General features: G+C 39.6%; 2 protein-coding genes across 5 annotated transcripts in view; one reads left to right on the top strand and one right to left on the bottom strand.

Moving 5' to 3' along the window:
- The window catches only part of MYLK4 (myosin light chain kinase family member 4), a 189,233-nt gene that overhangs the window by 137,246 nt on the left and 36,574 nt on the right, over positions 1 to 15,413 (bottom strand). The window contains exon 1 of one of the 3 annotated variants that reach the window (XM_074270287.1): positions 9,011 to 9,125. The exons of the other annotated variants lie outside the window; for them this stretch is intronic. Coding sequence (XP_074126388.1) covers positions 9,011 to 9,066 — 56 coding nt within the window. The 5' untranslated portion in view covers positions 9,067 to 9,125. Of the gene's footprint in view, positions 1 to 9,010; positions 9,126 to 15,413 lie in introns of those variants that run through there. 3 annotated transcript variants of the gene reach the window in all.
- The window catches only part of WRNIP1 (WRN helicase interacting protein 1), a 28,399-nt gene continuing 13,788 nt past the window's right edge, over positions 803 to 15,413 (top strand). For both annotated transcript variants that reach the window (XM_074270262.1, XM_074270251.1), the window contains exons 1-3: positions 803 to 1,876; positions 7,206 to 7,397; positions 9,073 to 9,329. In XM_074270262.1, the coding sequence (XP_074126363.1) occupies positions 947 to 1,876; positions 7,206 to 7,397; positions 9,073 to 9,329 (1,379 nt within the window). In that variant the 5' untranslated portion in view covers positions 803 to 946. The remainder of the gene's footprint in view (positions 1,877 to 7,205; positions 7,398 to 9,072; positions 9,330 to 15,413) is intronic.

Raw genomic sequence — 15,413 nt, 5'->3', positions numbered from 1 at the left:
TTTAACGATAATTCTGATTCCCAGAGTCCATGCAGTACAAGAGAGTGTTTTGGTTTGAACGTGGTTAAAGCAACTTAGTAAAGGTTGCAGTGACTCCATTTTTTCATTCGTAAAATGTTAAAATAACAATAACGTTTGTAAAAATAACACTAAGTAACAATGTTATTGTGAGGAAGATGCCTGATAAACCTTAAAGCCCTTTCTAAAGGTGTAATTATGCTGCTACTGCTGGTTTTGATAAGACAAGATGTGTGTGTGTGTGTGTGTGTGTGTGTGTGTGTGTGTGTGTGTGAGTGTATGACTTAAAAAAAAAAGAATACTATATTCCTGAATGGCAAACCTCAACTCAATCAAAGGGCTCTTTCTCTAACTCCCCATCTGTTCCTAGAAGTTCAGGGCAGCTGAGAAGGATTAGGGGGGGAAAACTGTCAAGCGTAAAAGGCGGACAATAATACAGTTTTACCCCCGCAGTTCCTAGCCCAATCTACAAGCTCTCGAATTTAGGCACTTTTTTCCTCTGACTAGCTCTGAGCCCCTGGGAGGTAAAGAAAAGACACAAAGTAGCGGCGCTTCCCGCCAAGACCACCCCCGGGGCTCTTCTCTCCCTCCCCCCCCTCCCCCGGCAGCGGAGCAAGCAGGAAGTGGGGCTGGGCGCGGCCGAGCCCGGGCGACGGCGGCGGCGGCGGGACTACAGCTCCCGAAGTGCTGCTCGAGGCGCCGCAGGCCCGAGCCCGGGCCGGGACGGGAAGTTTGGAGTGCCCCTTCCTTCCTCTCCCTCTCCCCGTGCCCGGCGCGTCTCCGGCCGGACTCCGGACGTCCCAGAAGCCGCCCGTCAGTTCTCGGCCCCTGGGCTCCCGGTGGAGGCCTTTGCTGCTTGCAGGGCCTGGGAGCCGGGGCGGGTTCCGGCGGCGGCCGGAGCGGGGGTTGGGCAAAAGAAAGGGCCGCGATGGAGGTGAGCGGGCCGGAAGACGACCCTTTCCTGTCGCAGCTGCACCAGGTGCAGTGCCCGGTGTGCCAGCAGGCGCTGCCCGCCGCCCACATCAACGCACACCTGGACAGATGTTTGCTGCTGCACCCGGCCGGCCTCTCAGAGCCCGACGACGACGAGAGCCTTGGGTCAGCCGAGCCCGGGAGGAGGCCGAGCTCACCACCGCCACCGCCGCCGCCGCCGGGCAGCTGCAAGAGAAGGCGCCTGTCCGGGGGCTCCCTGCGCCTGCCTCCCGCCACTCCGACCGGCGAGAGCAGCGACGGCGAGGCCGAGGAGCCCGACGAGCCGGGGCCACCCGACGGCAGGGACCCCTACGACCGCTGCCCCAGCCCCTGCGCCGGTGCCCACGGCATCCCCGCCTTCGCCCGGGGCCCGGCCGGGAGCCCGCTGCCTCTGCGGAGGAAGGTGTCCGGTAAAAGGCCGGTGGCGGCTGCAGCCTCGGCGTCCGCCGCCGCCTCCTCCTCAGCTGCCGCCGTTTCCGCATCCCAGAGGTGCTGGAAGGAGAGCGAGCGCTCCGAGGACGACGAGGATGAAGACGATGACGAAGAGGTGGCGGCCGCTGCCGCGGCGGCGGCGGCGGCGATGAGAGGCGAGGACGACGACGAAGAGGACCGGGAGGACTGGGAGGCCTCGGCGCCCTCCACCGCCGCCTTCCGGGAGAGCGCCGGACACCTGGGCCCCGGGCGCGCTCAGCCGAGGCCCCCAGCTCGCGAGGAGATCTGGCAGAAGCTGGTGGGCAAGCCTCTGGCCGACAAGATGCGCCCCGCCACGCTGCAGGAGTACATAGGGCAGAACAAGGTGGTGGGCCAGGAGACCCTGCTCAGGTCCCTCCTCGAGTCCAACGAGATCCCCTCCCTCATCCTCTGGGGGCCCCCGGGATGCGGCAAGGTGAGTGGGGGGTCGCCCTCCCCCCTTCCCTGGTCTCGGAGCTCAGCTTTCTGAGCTTTTCTTGGTGCCTCGGGGCCTATTGTTAGTGCTTTTAAAAATGCCTCGTTAATACAATGGCTCAGAGACCGAGGCAGCTGCTCCTAGGAGGGTGCAAGCTTCTGCCTGAATGATGCAGAGAATATTTTAACCTAAAGTCCTCCTTTCTCTTTGGATGACCAACAGATGCCAAATTAGAGCTTTAGAATAGGAAGGATCTTGGAGTTAAATTTTAGTCCTACCCTCTCACTTTACCTATCCTCTCACTCTAGGCACTAAGAGGTTAAAGGATTCCCCCAACCACACACTCCTCCTCCTTCCAACTATTAAAGAAAAAATTCTAGGATGTAAACCCCGATCCAAAATCTGACTCCAAATCCTGTGATTCTTTGCAGCTGACTGCTACTCATAATTCTGTAGCTTTCGACTGATGTGAGAAAGTAGGGTGACAAGAGATTGAAATAGGACAGTCAATTAGCCAGCATTTATTAATCACCTCCTATATGTAGGCACTGTGCTGGGAATAATAAAGGGGCAAAAGACAGTTCCTTGTAGTCATGTAATGGCCCTAAATTACAGTTGGCACCTGCAGCTTAAAAACTTGAGGAATAACTAACTCATCAGATGATAGCAAGTGCACTAATTATTTCTGATCACGCTACCCGCTTCAAAACCAAGATAAAATAACTAGAGGGCCAGATATGGGTTCAATAGACGGATATTTTGAAATTCAAAGTATACCTTACATTTGTACATCTGTTTTCCATTTTAGTTTGTCTTTTACATACATTATCTCTCACGTTTCCCCCCAAAGTTGCAAAGAACACAGACTTTGCAATTCCCTAAGGTTGCTGTTGCCCATCTTACAGAATGTGACATAATACCAAAGGGGATGTAATTTGTGAAAAATTTACTGCACTAATGAATCTTAAAGTTAGGGCACTGGAACTCACATTTTATGCCTTTTGGAAAGATGCTCTGGTTGCTCATCTAGCCTACTTGTATAAGAAATAACTTAGTAACAGGATGTCTTTATTTGTGAACTTGATTGGATTAGGTTCATTAAGCCAAATAAAACATTCATCCTTTTAGTTATTAGAAAGAGAATTGTTGAGTCTCTGGAGCTAACCCTAGAATCAGAGGACCTGTAGCCTCTGACACTTAGTGGATGGAGAAACTCTGCTCAAGTCACTTAACTCCCCACTGCTCCTGGCAACTAATGGTTGAGTGTAATACACCAATAAGTTTGTTTAATACACTAATAAAATTCAAATCACAGCCAAAAACAAAATATACATGAACCTCATTATTACCAGAAAAATGGAGTTCAGAAAACCAAAGTTTTGGAAGTTTTACCTTGCCAATTTGACATTTCCAATTAGTAGCTAGAGGGGTCTGGAAGACCTACTCTTTGCCATGTGAGTCTCAGCATTCCAGGCCATCTTGTAAGTATAAATTATAGATGAGTTACCAGATTTCATCTATGGAGGGAATTTCTATCCTGGGAGTTCCCCTTACTGATTAAATTATAGCCTGTGTACCAAAAAAAAAAGTTTCTTTTCCAGGGAAAGAATTGCCCTCCCAGTGACATAATTGAATACTGCTTTACTCTAGTCCTGTGGAGACAATAAATAAACATCCTTTGCTATTATTTCAATTATTTTTTGCTGATTATTAGCTCAGAATAAATGACCATAGTAGGCATTTAAAAAGATGTTTGTAGAGTGTTCTTTAATAATACTATATTAGGGATGTCTGTATGAGTGACAGCTATACTCTAACTAAAGAAAAAAAAATTCTCTCACTATCACTCTTATTTCTTCTTTTGGCCAAAACAAACAAAGGAAATACAAAGGATACAATACTTAATTAACTGGGTATTCTGGGTTTTTTGTTTTTGTTTTTTGCACTCATTTGTGCCATCATATTACATTAAGCACTATCCCCTCCTCTGTTCCTTTTGGAAGGGGGGAAAACACATCAATTCCCAATCCTCTTGGTGTCAAGAGCAGGTGTTAGGATTGTTACTAGAATTGGGTGTTTATTGAAATTTAAATACATGGTTCTGAACAGAAATTTGATGGGCCTTTCTCTTAGTAAACTTAGTAAAAATAACCTTTTTTCTAATGAGCCGTCCTAATAAAGTGGAGGGGAGGACAGTTATTTTTCAATTCTAAAAAAAGATGATTTAAAATGTTTTTCCCCTAGCCTATTCAGTATTAAAGCTGCATTCTTCTAGTCTAAATTGTATAGGAAGAATGTAGTGACCATTTCAAGACTGGATTGCATACAAGCAATGCTAAGTAATGTGGCAGTTCTGTTTGATAAATATTTCAGCTTTAAGAACAAATTGGAGCCAACTGAACCTTATTTTATATTTGGTGCTGTTCTTGAATCATATAGATATATCAACAAATAGTGAGAGTAATAGGCATCATTACTTGTAATGCACCCACAATCTTAGAAGTCAAGGCTCATTTTTATGCCAGATAAATTAATTACTGAAGAACTTGTAAAGTTGATCTTGTCACCAAACATCTTTAATTTAAATTATTTTTCATGACATTTTGAGATTATTCTATAAGCACATTAGCCTATTCATTTTCCTCTTGAAATGCTAAGGTACCGTAATAATTAAATAGGACTCAAAAGTGACAGCATGGAGGGATATTTATTTCCTTATAGTTTTTGTCGTTCTTCCCTTGTACTTATACTTTCATGATGGAGTGCCTAGTTCAGAAATTTTTCCTACCAATGCTGATTGGTTTAGGTAATTTTGGAGAGTTTCTTGGTAGCATTGAGAAGTTTAGTGCTTGGCCCTCCCCACCCCTCTCCCCCTAACTAGCATGTGTCTACATTTGAAGGATTTGAGGATTTGAATTCCAGGTTTTCCTGATCCTGGCCTTCTGGTCACTATACTAAATTGCCTTCCAACTGGTTCCTTGCAAAAATTGGGAGAGTATACAAGTAATGTTTCATCTTAATATGAACTCCCCTCACCCCTTCATTTGTCACTTTTTCCTCAGCAAGTTCCATATAGGAGAAAAGGTGGGTAGTCTGGAAGATGTTGTGGGTATGCAAAAGAAGTTACCTCCCTCTCTCAGACTGAGGCCAGGAACTTGTTTGGGCCACCAGGGAGGTTGTGAGAAAGCAGGGCTTTCGATTAAACTTCTTGTTTCAGTGCCACAACTTTACTTTTCTTTTTTTTTTCTTTTAAGATTTTTTTTTTTAACAGGGAAGGGAAAACAGAACTACGATTTTAATTCCCTCAACTAATACATATTAGATCTACATTGTTACTTCTAGTCTTAGTGGCCTGAATACTGTATTTTCTTGACAGAGATCTATCATCTGAACTGCATCTTTGTTTTTAAGTATTGAGTCTTTAATTTCAGAGTTCCTCACTTGGCATTTTATCTCCTGAATTCTCAGTTGTTGTGTGTGTAGATTAATCCAAACCTCCAAATAACTTTTTTGTTTTACTGTAGTTCTGAATATCTTTTCCATTGCTATCCCTTCCTGGCTTAACTCCTTTTCTGGTGTGACCTTTGGGTGGAGGGGTGGAGATTGGTGGAGTGATGCTTTCTAGAAGGTTTGCCCTTCAGCTTCTTGTGGATTACCACTGAAATGGATATTCTGGCATTGGGGCCCTCACATAGTGAAGAAAAGGTGTTTAGAGCTGTATTAGCCATATGAACAATGCTAAATGAGATGTAACTAAGGAAGAAGTAAGCTCATGACAACGGGCCAGGCAAATGGATTTAGGAGGGTCACTGCTTAATGGAATGGTTACTGACCAATAATCATGGCATCTGTAATGTGGTAAGCTGGGTTCCCAAGGTCAGAGGATATGCTAGAAAAACCAGGAGCTGATTGTTGTCATTGTTTGTCCTTCATTCTTGAAGACGACCATGACATCAGAGAGATGATGGCATGACGTGCAAGTGAATTTGATTTAAGTGAGGGAGAGCTGTGCAAAGTCACCAACCTTACTTTCTCCTCTGGAGCTGTAAAAAATGAGGAATGATGAAGAGGATGGTTTCAGAGAAACCTAGGAAGACTTATGTGAACTGATGCAAAGGGAATCAGGAGAAACATTATGTGCAACATTGTAAGAATGATCAGCCATGAAAGACTTAGCTACTCTCATCAAAACAATGATCCAAAACAAATCCAAAAGACTCATGATGAAAAGTGGTATTTATCTCTTGAGAGAGAATTTAGGACTTCTGAATGCAGATTGAAGCATACTTAAATTTTTTTTTTAAATTGTCTTTATTTTGGCTTGTATTTCTTTTTGCAACCTGGCAAATTGGAAATATATATTTTGCCTGTAGAGTTTTTTTTTTGAAGGTTTTTAATTTTAAACTCTTTGAACAATTCATTAAGGTCTAGGTTGCTGTTAACAACAAGGAAGGGATTTTGTCTTCCTGAAGTAGTTTTCTTTTTCATCCATCTTCCCCCTTTTTCCTCTTCTCCCCTCCCAATCTCCTTCAGCCTAGACTTATCTGACCATGTCTTTTAATAATAACAAAGAGGTTGGTATTATTTTTTTGCATTGAAAGAAGAGAATTGAAAAAATTCTTTGTTATGAAGAATGTCTTTCTGGGAGAAGGAAGAGGAATCCAAGATGAAATTTAGGCAATGTAAAGATGGCAAAAATAAAAATTTACTTTAAAAAAGGAAATTATAGTCATTTAAAATTGAAATGCAATCACTTAAGTAGCAAATCATATGAGTTCTATAAAGTTTATAGGCTTCGTCTAAACTTTATGTCATTAGTTTTCCCACCTTTTAAACGGGAGAAGGGAAGACAGTAGAGGTAGAGAGTCTTAAGTCCCATCCAATTCTACTATCTCCTCCCTTGTATCTTTTCCTTTGTTTCTGCCAGGAGAAATAGAGTGGGAGTGGGATAATTTTTTGTTTGCTTTAATGAGAAACTACAGCTGTCATCCAATGCTAAATTAGGATACTGTTTTTTTTTTTTTTTTTTCAGGGATACCAAAGATTCTACAGGCCTAGAAAGGGGGATCAAGAAAGGAGAAGTAGGAAGAAGAGGATTCGGAGTCAGGAAGAGACTTAGTTGCTTTCCTGTTTCTCCTGATTTCTTGGGGGGGGGGGGGTAAGAAGGCTATTTGAGCTTTTGAAATTGCTATTACACTGATGAATTCCTTTTTAAAGTGTAGAAGCAGCTAAATTGTTCTGGCCTGCCCTTTTGGGTTGGCTAGTGCAGCAAGTGCTTGTTTGGGTTGAACCAGTGTCATAAGGTTTCTGTGCTTGTCATCTTTTTCAGACTACCTTGGCATATATCATAGCCAACAACAGCAAGAAAAATAGCATGAGATTTGTGACTCTGTCTGCAACAAGCGCCAAGACAAGTGATGTCCGAGATGTCATAAAACAAGCCCAAAACGAAAAGAACTTTTTCAAAAGGAAAACCATCCTCTTTATTGATGAGATTCATCGTTTCAATAAATCTCAGCAGGTACTTAATAGCTTCTCTTCATCTTAGGGTGACCCTTAGAATTTCATGTGAAGGGACTTAGATGAGCCATTACCTTTGAAGGGACATGGAATGTGCTATACAAATTAAAGGTAATGTACAGAACAGGGCATAATGGAGTTTGAAGGAGTAGATTTGAATCCCAGCTCTGCCACTTTTCATCCATGCAGTCTTGAGCAAGAGATTGAAATTCTGGGCCCTGGTATTTCATCTCTTATCTAAAATATGGGACTGGACTACATGTACATTTTTGAACCATACAGCTCTCTAAATCTGTGTTTTTTTTTTTTTTTTTGTTTTGTTTTTTTTTTTTGCTTTTTGCTTTAGAGAAAAAATATAAGACTGGTCTGTCTAAACACCTTTAAAGAGTCCAGATTTTTTTCACTCCTTCAGAATGTTTTATTTATTTGGGAGTGATTTTTTTCCACTTGGGAATTGAAATACTTAATAAATTCATGAAGCATCAAGAATAAAGACAATGTTAGACTAAATTTCCATTCTTTAGGATTTCTAATTTATACTTTGATTCATATAATTGTTTTCAAAAGCATTATTATTTTTTTTTTCCTTTATGTAAAGTAGAACTTGTATTTTTGTCCCTGAAGGGTCTGCATTTTCTTCCCTCTGAGCCTACCTTTTCTTAGATAAATCTCTAAGTCAGATATTTCGATCTTTATTATGATTTTTGTCTGGCTTCCTGAAATAAAAATGAAACTTAGGTTTCACTTATGCACTAAATGCATCAGTGTACTTTGGAATCTTCCTCAATTAATGCTGAATAAAAGTTTTTGTAGGTGAGGAATTTTTTCTTGAATTTTTTTTTATTTTAATATTTTAACCAGGGGTAGAAATTTTAAATTGAAACTAAAAGCTGTTCTCTAAGTGGACTTTGCTTTTGTTTCATTTTGCAATCAGTAATGCAATCTTGGGATTGAATTGCTGATTGATTAAATTTCTTTTTGGGGGGGGGGGGAAGGCCTGGATCTTGCAGTACATGGTTGTAGGGAATTTGGGGTGCAAAAACTCATCCATAATTTGGATAATGACTCATATGGGTGAGCAACTCATCCATAATTTATAATCTTGAGAGAATTAGCAGGGACACTGAGGAAATTAAGTGACTTGCCCAGTCAGTGTATCTTCTGAAAGTCACATAGTCCACAAGAATTTTTGGAATGATAATAGCATGGTTAAGTATGTTGCAAAGGAAAAATTGTGACTATTAATGAATAGTGCTTTTTTTTCATATTTATATTCTTTTTTGGGGAAAAACAAAGAAAAGATTCTGATTTTAACCTGATTGTTCCATTTCAACTTGGGCAAGGTTGAAAGGTATAGGAGAAGTAGTTAGGGATAAAAATTCCCCTTATCCAGAAAAAAGTAACATTTATATTTGCATTCCACATACATTAGTTTGTCTCTCTAAGGAAGACGCTCATACATCTGATGGTGACTCAGAAAGTTCTTTCTGGACTCAAAAGACAAGAACCCAATTCACCAAAATATTGGTACCCACATTTATATTTCACTAAATAGGTGATGCATGTAAACCCCAAAGACAGAAACTGAAAAACATGTGCTAATAACTAACTCACATTGGTTTTTGCAGGTTGTCATTAACTGGAATCAGTTTCTTCTGCTTTCCTCCCATGGCTAGGACACTTTTCTTCCTCACGTGGAGTGCGGGACAGTGACCCTGATTGGAGCCACTACGGAAAACCCTTCCTTCCAGGTCAATGCTGCACTTCTTAGTCGGTGCCGTGTGATTGTCCTGGAGAAGCTCTCAGCAGAAGCAATGAAAACAATTTTAATGCGAGCAGTCAGCTCCCTGGGGCTCCGGGTTCTGGACCAAGGCAGGCCCACAGACTCTGTGAGCCACGGCAACAACAGCAGCTGCAGCAGCAGCAGTTCTGAGTAAGTTGAGTATGAACTGTGGCAGAACACATACAACCCAAGGAATCTCTTGGCAGGTGGCCAAAGAGGGTGGGGATAGAGGAGACAAAAATAAAAAGAGCCCGGGGAAGGAGCAAGGGATATATAGTTGCCCTGACTAGTATCTCCAGAAAATAATTCCCCTTCTCTGGATCAGGATGCAGTTTTATAATGGGGTTTATAGTGACTATGTCTATAACTCTCATGAGTTAGTAAGCAAGGCCTTGGCATTTATTCTTTGCTGTGGCTATCAGTGCCTAGGTCACAGGGTGTAGGAGGAAAGTGCTTTGTAAAGTATAAAAGCTTACTATAAATGGGAGCTGCTATTATTATTAATATCATCAATTAGTAATAATTATAATGATGATAATAGAAATGTTTTGTCATTTGGTTTCTAAAATGCTTTAAAGAAGAGTGTAAGAAGCAGTAGTACTCCATCAGGAAAAACCAATAAAAATAGTTTTATCCCTAATTTGTGCAAGTCAGTTTGCCATTATCTGGAAAGATGAACATAAAGGAGTTTAGCATATTACTGGGAGAATACAATATGTACATGGAAAAGCATAATACAAAGGAGACATGGTAAGAACAAAGAAAACATCTAGACCAAGTATAAGCAGGAAATTTGATAGGAGAGAGGACACTTTTAAGTCTGTACATGTATTTTGTGTAAATAGGGAAAAGGTCAGGTAGAAAGAGAAATAGTTTTATAATAGACTGGATCAGTGTTTTCTAAGTTCATTTGACCATAGAACATTTGGAGATTGGTTATTATATTGGTAGAACTCACAAATGTTAGTCACTTGGGGATACAGAAGGGGGAGATGTATATCTCTCTGGTTTGATACTTGAGAGAACTCAGTTTGAAGGGCCCTATACTAGGGGAAAGACAGTGTTCTCAGCTCTTAGAACCAAGTTTTCTGGGATAGCATCTCCAGATCTCAGCTCCCATATGTTCCTATGGTTTTGTGAAGAAATGAGGACGACACTTATCCACTATGATCACATTCTTCAGTCCTTCTCAAGTTAGAAGTTTGTGAAACATACTGTAACTCTTGAGTGCAATTTAGAAAGAAAAGTCCTTAAGGTTTTTTTTTTTTTTTTTTAAAAGAATTTTGTTTATTTTTTAATCATTCAAATTCCTTGTCATTCTATAATTTGCTCTTTTAAAAAGAAATACATATAATTTACTCTAAGTTGTTAAAACATATTTTTGTTCTTTGAATGAGTCCTCCCAAAAATCAGTTGGAAACTCATGATCATAAAGGTATTTCAACCAAAAATGAAATTCTGGAGAACATTCTTTAAAAAAAAATTTTTTTTGCGCAGATAACCTTTAGTTTCCTAAATCCTCATTACTTTTTGAGTTTATTTGAAATATAAGTAGTGTGTATTGGGATGTTTAATTTGGATTATACAGTTTAGAGTTGTTAATACATGTGGTCTTCTTTAACCCACCATCACGTACAGTTTACCCATGTGTCATTTTAAAAAGTGTAGTGGAATATTATCTGGGCCTAGGAAGAGGTTAATGCTGCTTGGTTGGTGTACTGGCACAGCTGTGTTAGCGGCTGCCCCCTGGCTAAATTTTGGAGACTCTCCCTTCTGTAGGGATTAAAGCACAAGGCATAGTTTCAGGCTCCACTTGTTCAGGGTTTGGGTTTCACTAGTCTCTCTATGTCCCTGACCTCCCCCACTTGCTATGTCAGATCTAAGAATTATGCTCTGCTTAATGAAAGACGTGAGACATTTTTGGCCCAATGACCAGAGGGAGGATAAGGTAGGTTCATTTCAGAATGAAATTGTAACAGGATAGTGACCAAGCTATGAGCAAGAAATGTGTCAAACATTTTAATATCCATAATGTACACCAGTACTTAAAGGCCCACAGGGTGCTAATTAACTGGGCATGAATTGTGGAATGAGTTTATATGTGTTACTGTAATAATTTTTATTAGCTTATCTAAAGTTTCGGCAGGTGACTATCTCCTAGGATCTCATATGGCTTTTCTTTCTAACTTCATAGCTATGGGGAATTGTTTGAGTTATTCAAATGTTCCCATTTTCCCCCCTTATTAGTTTAAAGTCAGGTTAGAATTTAATGTACTATAAGATTTGGCTTATGTTCAAAAGAGGATGGATGAGTAAGTAATTGAAATCAGATATTCTTTCAGTATGTATAGATTCTTGTTTGTGACTGACCAGGACTGAGTAGGAAGAGAAACATTTAAGACCAAGAGATTGTCTTTATTTCTGAAAAATGAAGAGAAACCATTCCAACACCTTTTGGAAATATAAATAAAGACTACAAATAGTACTGCTGCTAATGAGATCATTTATAAAGATAACATCCACCGATGATTCTATCCCATCAATATTGTTGATGACAATTTACAATTAATTAAATTTTGATTAGGATTTCTGGCCTTCCTGTATTACCCATCTTACCTAAGCTTTATCTTGGAAAACTGTCATTAGAGAAATGAAAGTGATCTGGTTTCTGACCATTGATAATCAACTCAGATAATCAACTGGCCATGATTGACTAGTTTCTAAATTATCTTGATCTCTCTGAAGTCATTTATTAGTGATGATGATGATGCTAATAACTCACATTTATAGCATCCTAATGTTTACAAAGCATTTTCCTCACTATCTCTATTGTTTCATTTCTTAAAAGAAATGGGTAAGGGAAATAAAGAGATTAAACTCATGTCAGTTAATTGTGCTTTTATATAGCTACTGTGGGGGTTCTGTAATTGTTCTGGTGTGGGTACTCCCTCCACCAAGGCTGATGTTAACCTCTGCTCACCTCCTTATCCTGTAATTCTTGTCCAGGTTTTCACCATAAATCCTTCGTAGAGGAACTACCAATGTGCTGGAGACCTTCCTTTTGTTCTTATAATATCTTGGAGGTACCCATGTATCACTTGCACTGTCCATCTATTTATTGTCTCTTATTCTCATTACATGACCAACCCTGCTCCTTTCTGAAAGGTCATTCATATCCTTGAGAATGTCTTTTATGCTGCTTTTTAATCACAAGTAATATCCTAAAGCTTGTTGACACCCAATGTATATCTTTCCATTGCTGTTTTGGGTTACTTGTCATTTTATTCCTTTGGAGATCATTTTGTTCCATGATTCATAGCCACAAAACAGCATCGTGAAAATATTGGTATTAAAGATGGGCTTTTGCAACATTGGGCATTTTGGAATCATGGAAAGCACTGTGAAATTTCTTAAAGTGATTTAGCATGATATTTATTGTTCAATTCTGGGACCAATATCTATATGTTGTACCTGCCTTAAATAATTCCTCAACAACTATTTGCCATAGCAATAATTAAATAGCATTTTAAGATTCACAAAGCACTTCCCCTTCCATAACAATATTTGGTAAATAATGCAAACATCACCTTTTATAGATTAGGAAACTGAGACTCAGGAGGTGTGTCCTTTGTGGAAAAGAATCATATAGGAATAGAAAGCATTGATGGGTTGTGAGTCACATGGATTGAGGGATCATTTACATTGATGAGATCATGGGTTTTGTGATGCATCTAAATACTACTTTCTGACCCTATTGCCTTAGATAGCTTTATGAATTAATAACTCATTCTTTTGGTTAATTGAAGTGGAGAGTCTCACTTTGATGTTGGCCAAGTTCTAAATACTTAAATGCTTTGTTGATAAGATATGAGCTTCCTTTTGTCTAACAAAGCTATAACTGGATGAGAATGATGGGAAAACTTTAGAGCAGAAAGTGTCACTAGCTAGAAATTATGTAGCTCAACTTTAGAAGTCCAGAATGACTTGCCTCTTAATGAAGTTGCTATTTGGTGCTGGAGTAGGGACTCAGGTTCTCAGGTCATAGATCTAAATAATAGATAGCATTTATTTAATACTTTCTAGTGCCATGCATTGTGCTGAGATTGAGAGTACAAATATAAGGAACTCATAACTATTACTAAAAGTAGGAAGGAAGTTGGAAAATCCAGAGTGAGAACCTGCTTATCAGCTGGAGCTGAAAAGAACTTGAGAGGCCCTCCTGTCCCCTTCACTCCCTTTTTTTGTAGATGAAGAGACTAAGGTCTCGGGAAACTTTGTTTCCAGTTCTTTGTTAGTACAAAAAAAAAATGCTACTATAAATTATAAGAGTAGGTGTTTAATGTTCATCCTTGAACTTCCTTAACAGAAGCATATTCTTTTCTTACGTTTGGCACCCACAAAGATGTTTGTGTCTATGACCAGAGAAATGGTGGTATAATAAAACTTGTTTAATTTTTGCTTTTATTAATTCTTTAAAATATTTTGTGGATAAAAAAAAAAAAAATTTGTGGATGTGACAAAGAAACAATATTAGGCCAATTTGTAAAAGAAGCCAGTATCTAAAACTTTTAGTTGGGATAACCTCATCTAATTAGTCTCTGTTGTTATGCATATTTAACCTAATATTAATAGCTCATTATTTGTGCCTAAGTGGAAGAAATTTTGGGGAGGAGAGTTCTAGGCTTCTTGCAGAGATGTTGTGGTTATTTAAGTGGGGGAGGGGGAGCCTTAATCAGAGCAAGACAGAAATACATACTTCTCAAACATATATTTTTTTATCTTCTCTGCAAGAAAGAAGAAAGAGATTTATTTTTGTACTTCCTTCAATGAGCTAAAGGGAAAGCCTGAGGACCTTTTTAGATGAGCAGTAGCAAAGAAAAGAAAGAAAGAAAGAAAACAGTGCATTTACATCTCCCCTAAAGAGATAATGAATCTCAAATGGATACCAGAGTAATTTTAAAACTTGTATTCTAGGTATTTATCCTCATGGCCATTGTGTAAGATCAGATTTGGAACATTTTTTAGAAAGCAGTAAAGAAGCCACCCTGTGGCACCTACCTGTAATCCTTGCTAGGAGGAAGCTGATGAATTGCTTGAGTTTAAGTGTTCTGAACCCCCTAAATCCACACTAAGCCTTATACCAGTGTGGTCAGCCCCTTCAGGAGGGAGGTATCAGGCTCCCCAAGGAGGGGGGAATTGTCTGGGTCAAAAAAGAGGTGATCAAAAGGCTTCTTTGCCAGGATTTTGGTCCATGCTGCACTTGCAACTACTCTGCCCACCTTCCTACTTACCTTAAAAGTAGTTGAAGGATTGATTAAAAAAAAAGAGAGAGAGAGAGATGTTAGTATCTTAGAGCACTGAATTTAAAGTTGGAGAGCATAGAATTGAATTTCAAACTTAAGTGAGAATTTTTAAAATAAGTGTATCAGAAATGGTCATTTTTGAGTTTTTGTGTTAAGCCTATCCTCTGAGAAGGCCATAGCCTTGGAATGTTAGCATTGAAGGGGACTTTAGAAAACATCTGACCAGAAGTCAGAAAGACCCGAATTCATATTTATATGATTCTGGACCTTGGACAAGTCACAATCTCTGACTCAGTTTCTTCAACTATAACATCATATAATAATAATAATATAATAATCTCACCTTTCTTCCCAGTTCCCCCAATTTTTAGTGTTGTGATGATCAAATGAGATGACAGTTGTTTGTATAGGGCTTAGCAAAATGCCTGGCACATAGTAGGTACTTAATACATGCTTATTGATTGATTCATCATATAGCTAGTAAATTGGGGAACCAAAACTTGAACCTAGCTGTTCTTATCCTAAATCTTGGTCTTTCTCTGTCACAACACACTACTTCAAGTCATGTAAATAATCACACATAAAATTTGATAAGGACTTTATCATAGGCCCTGAGAGCTTAAAATATTTACACTCTTGAGGCTCCTCATTTAAATTTAAATTCAATGAATGGTATTTCTTTTGACGATATTGAATCCCTGGCCCTGCCCATCATCACTCTCTTCTTGCAAAATGTTCTTAACATAGATAGTTTCTATTATTGTATCTTATTTGTATGACAATTGTCATTCCTACTAGTGGTCTGATTTTATTACAGGAACAGAAATGTTGACAGATATATTTGGGTTTAAAAAATATTCATTCTGGAGGGGGTGAAATTTGGAATGTAATATAATGTCTAAGACTAGGAAGAAGAATGAAGAAATGGGAG

Source organism: Sminthopsis crassicaudata, chromosome 1, assembly GCF_048593235.1.
Source record: "Sminthopsis crassicaudata isolate SCR6 chromosome 1, ASM4859323v1, whole genome shotgun sequence".
NCBI lineage: Eukaryota > Metazoa > Chordata > Mammalia > Dasyuromorphia > Dasyuridae > Sminthopsis > Sminthopsis crassicaudata.
This window is presented reverse-complemented; position numbering and strand designations above follow the sequence as displayed.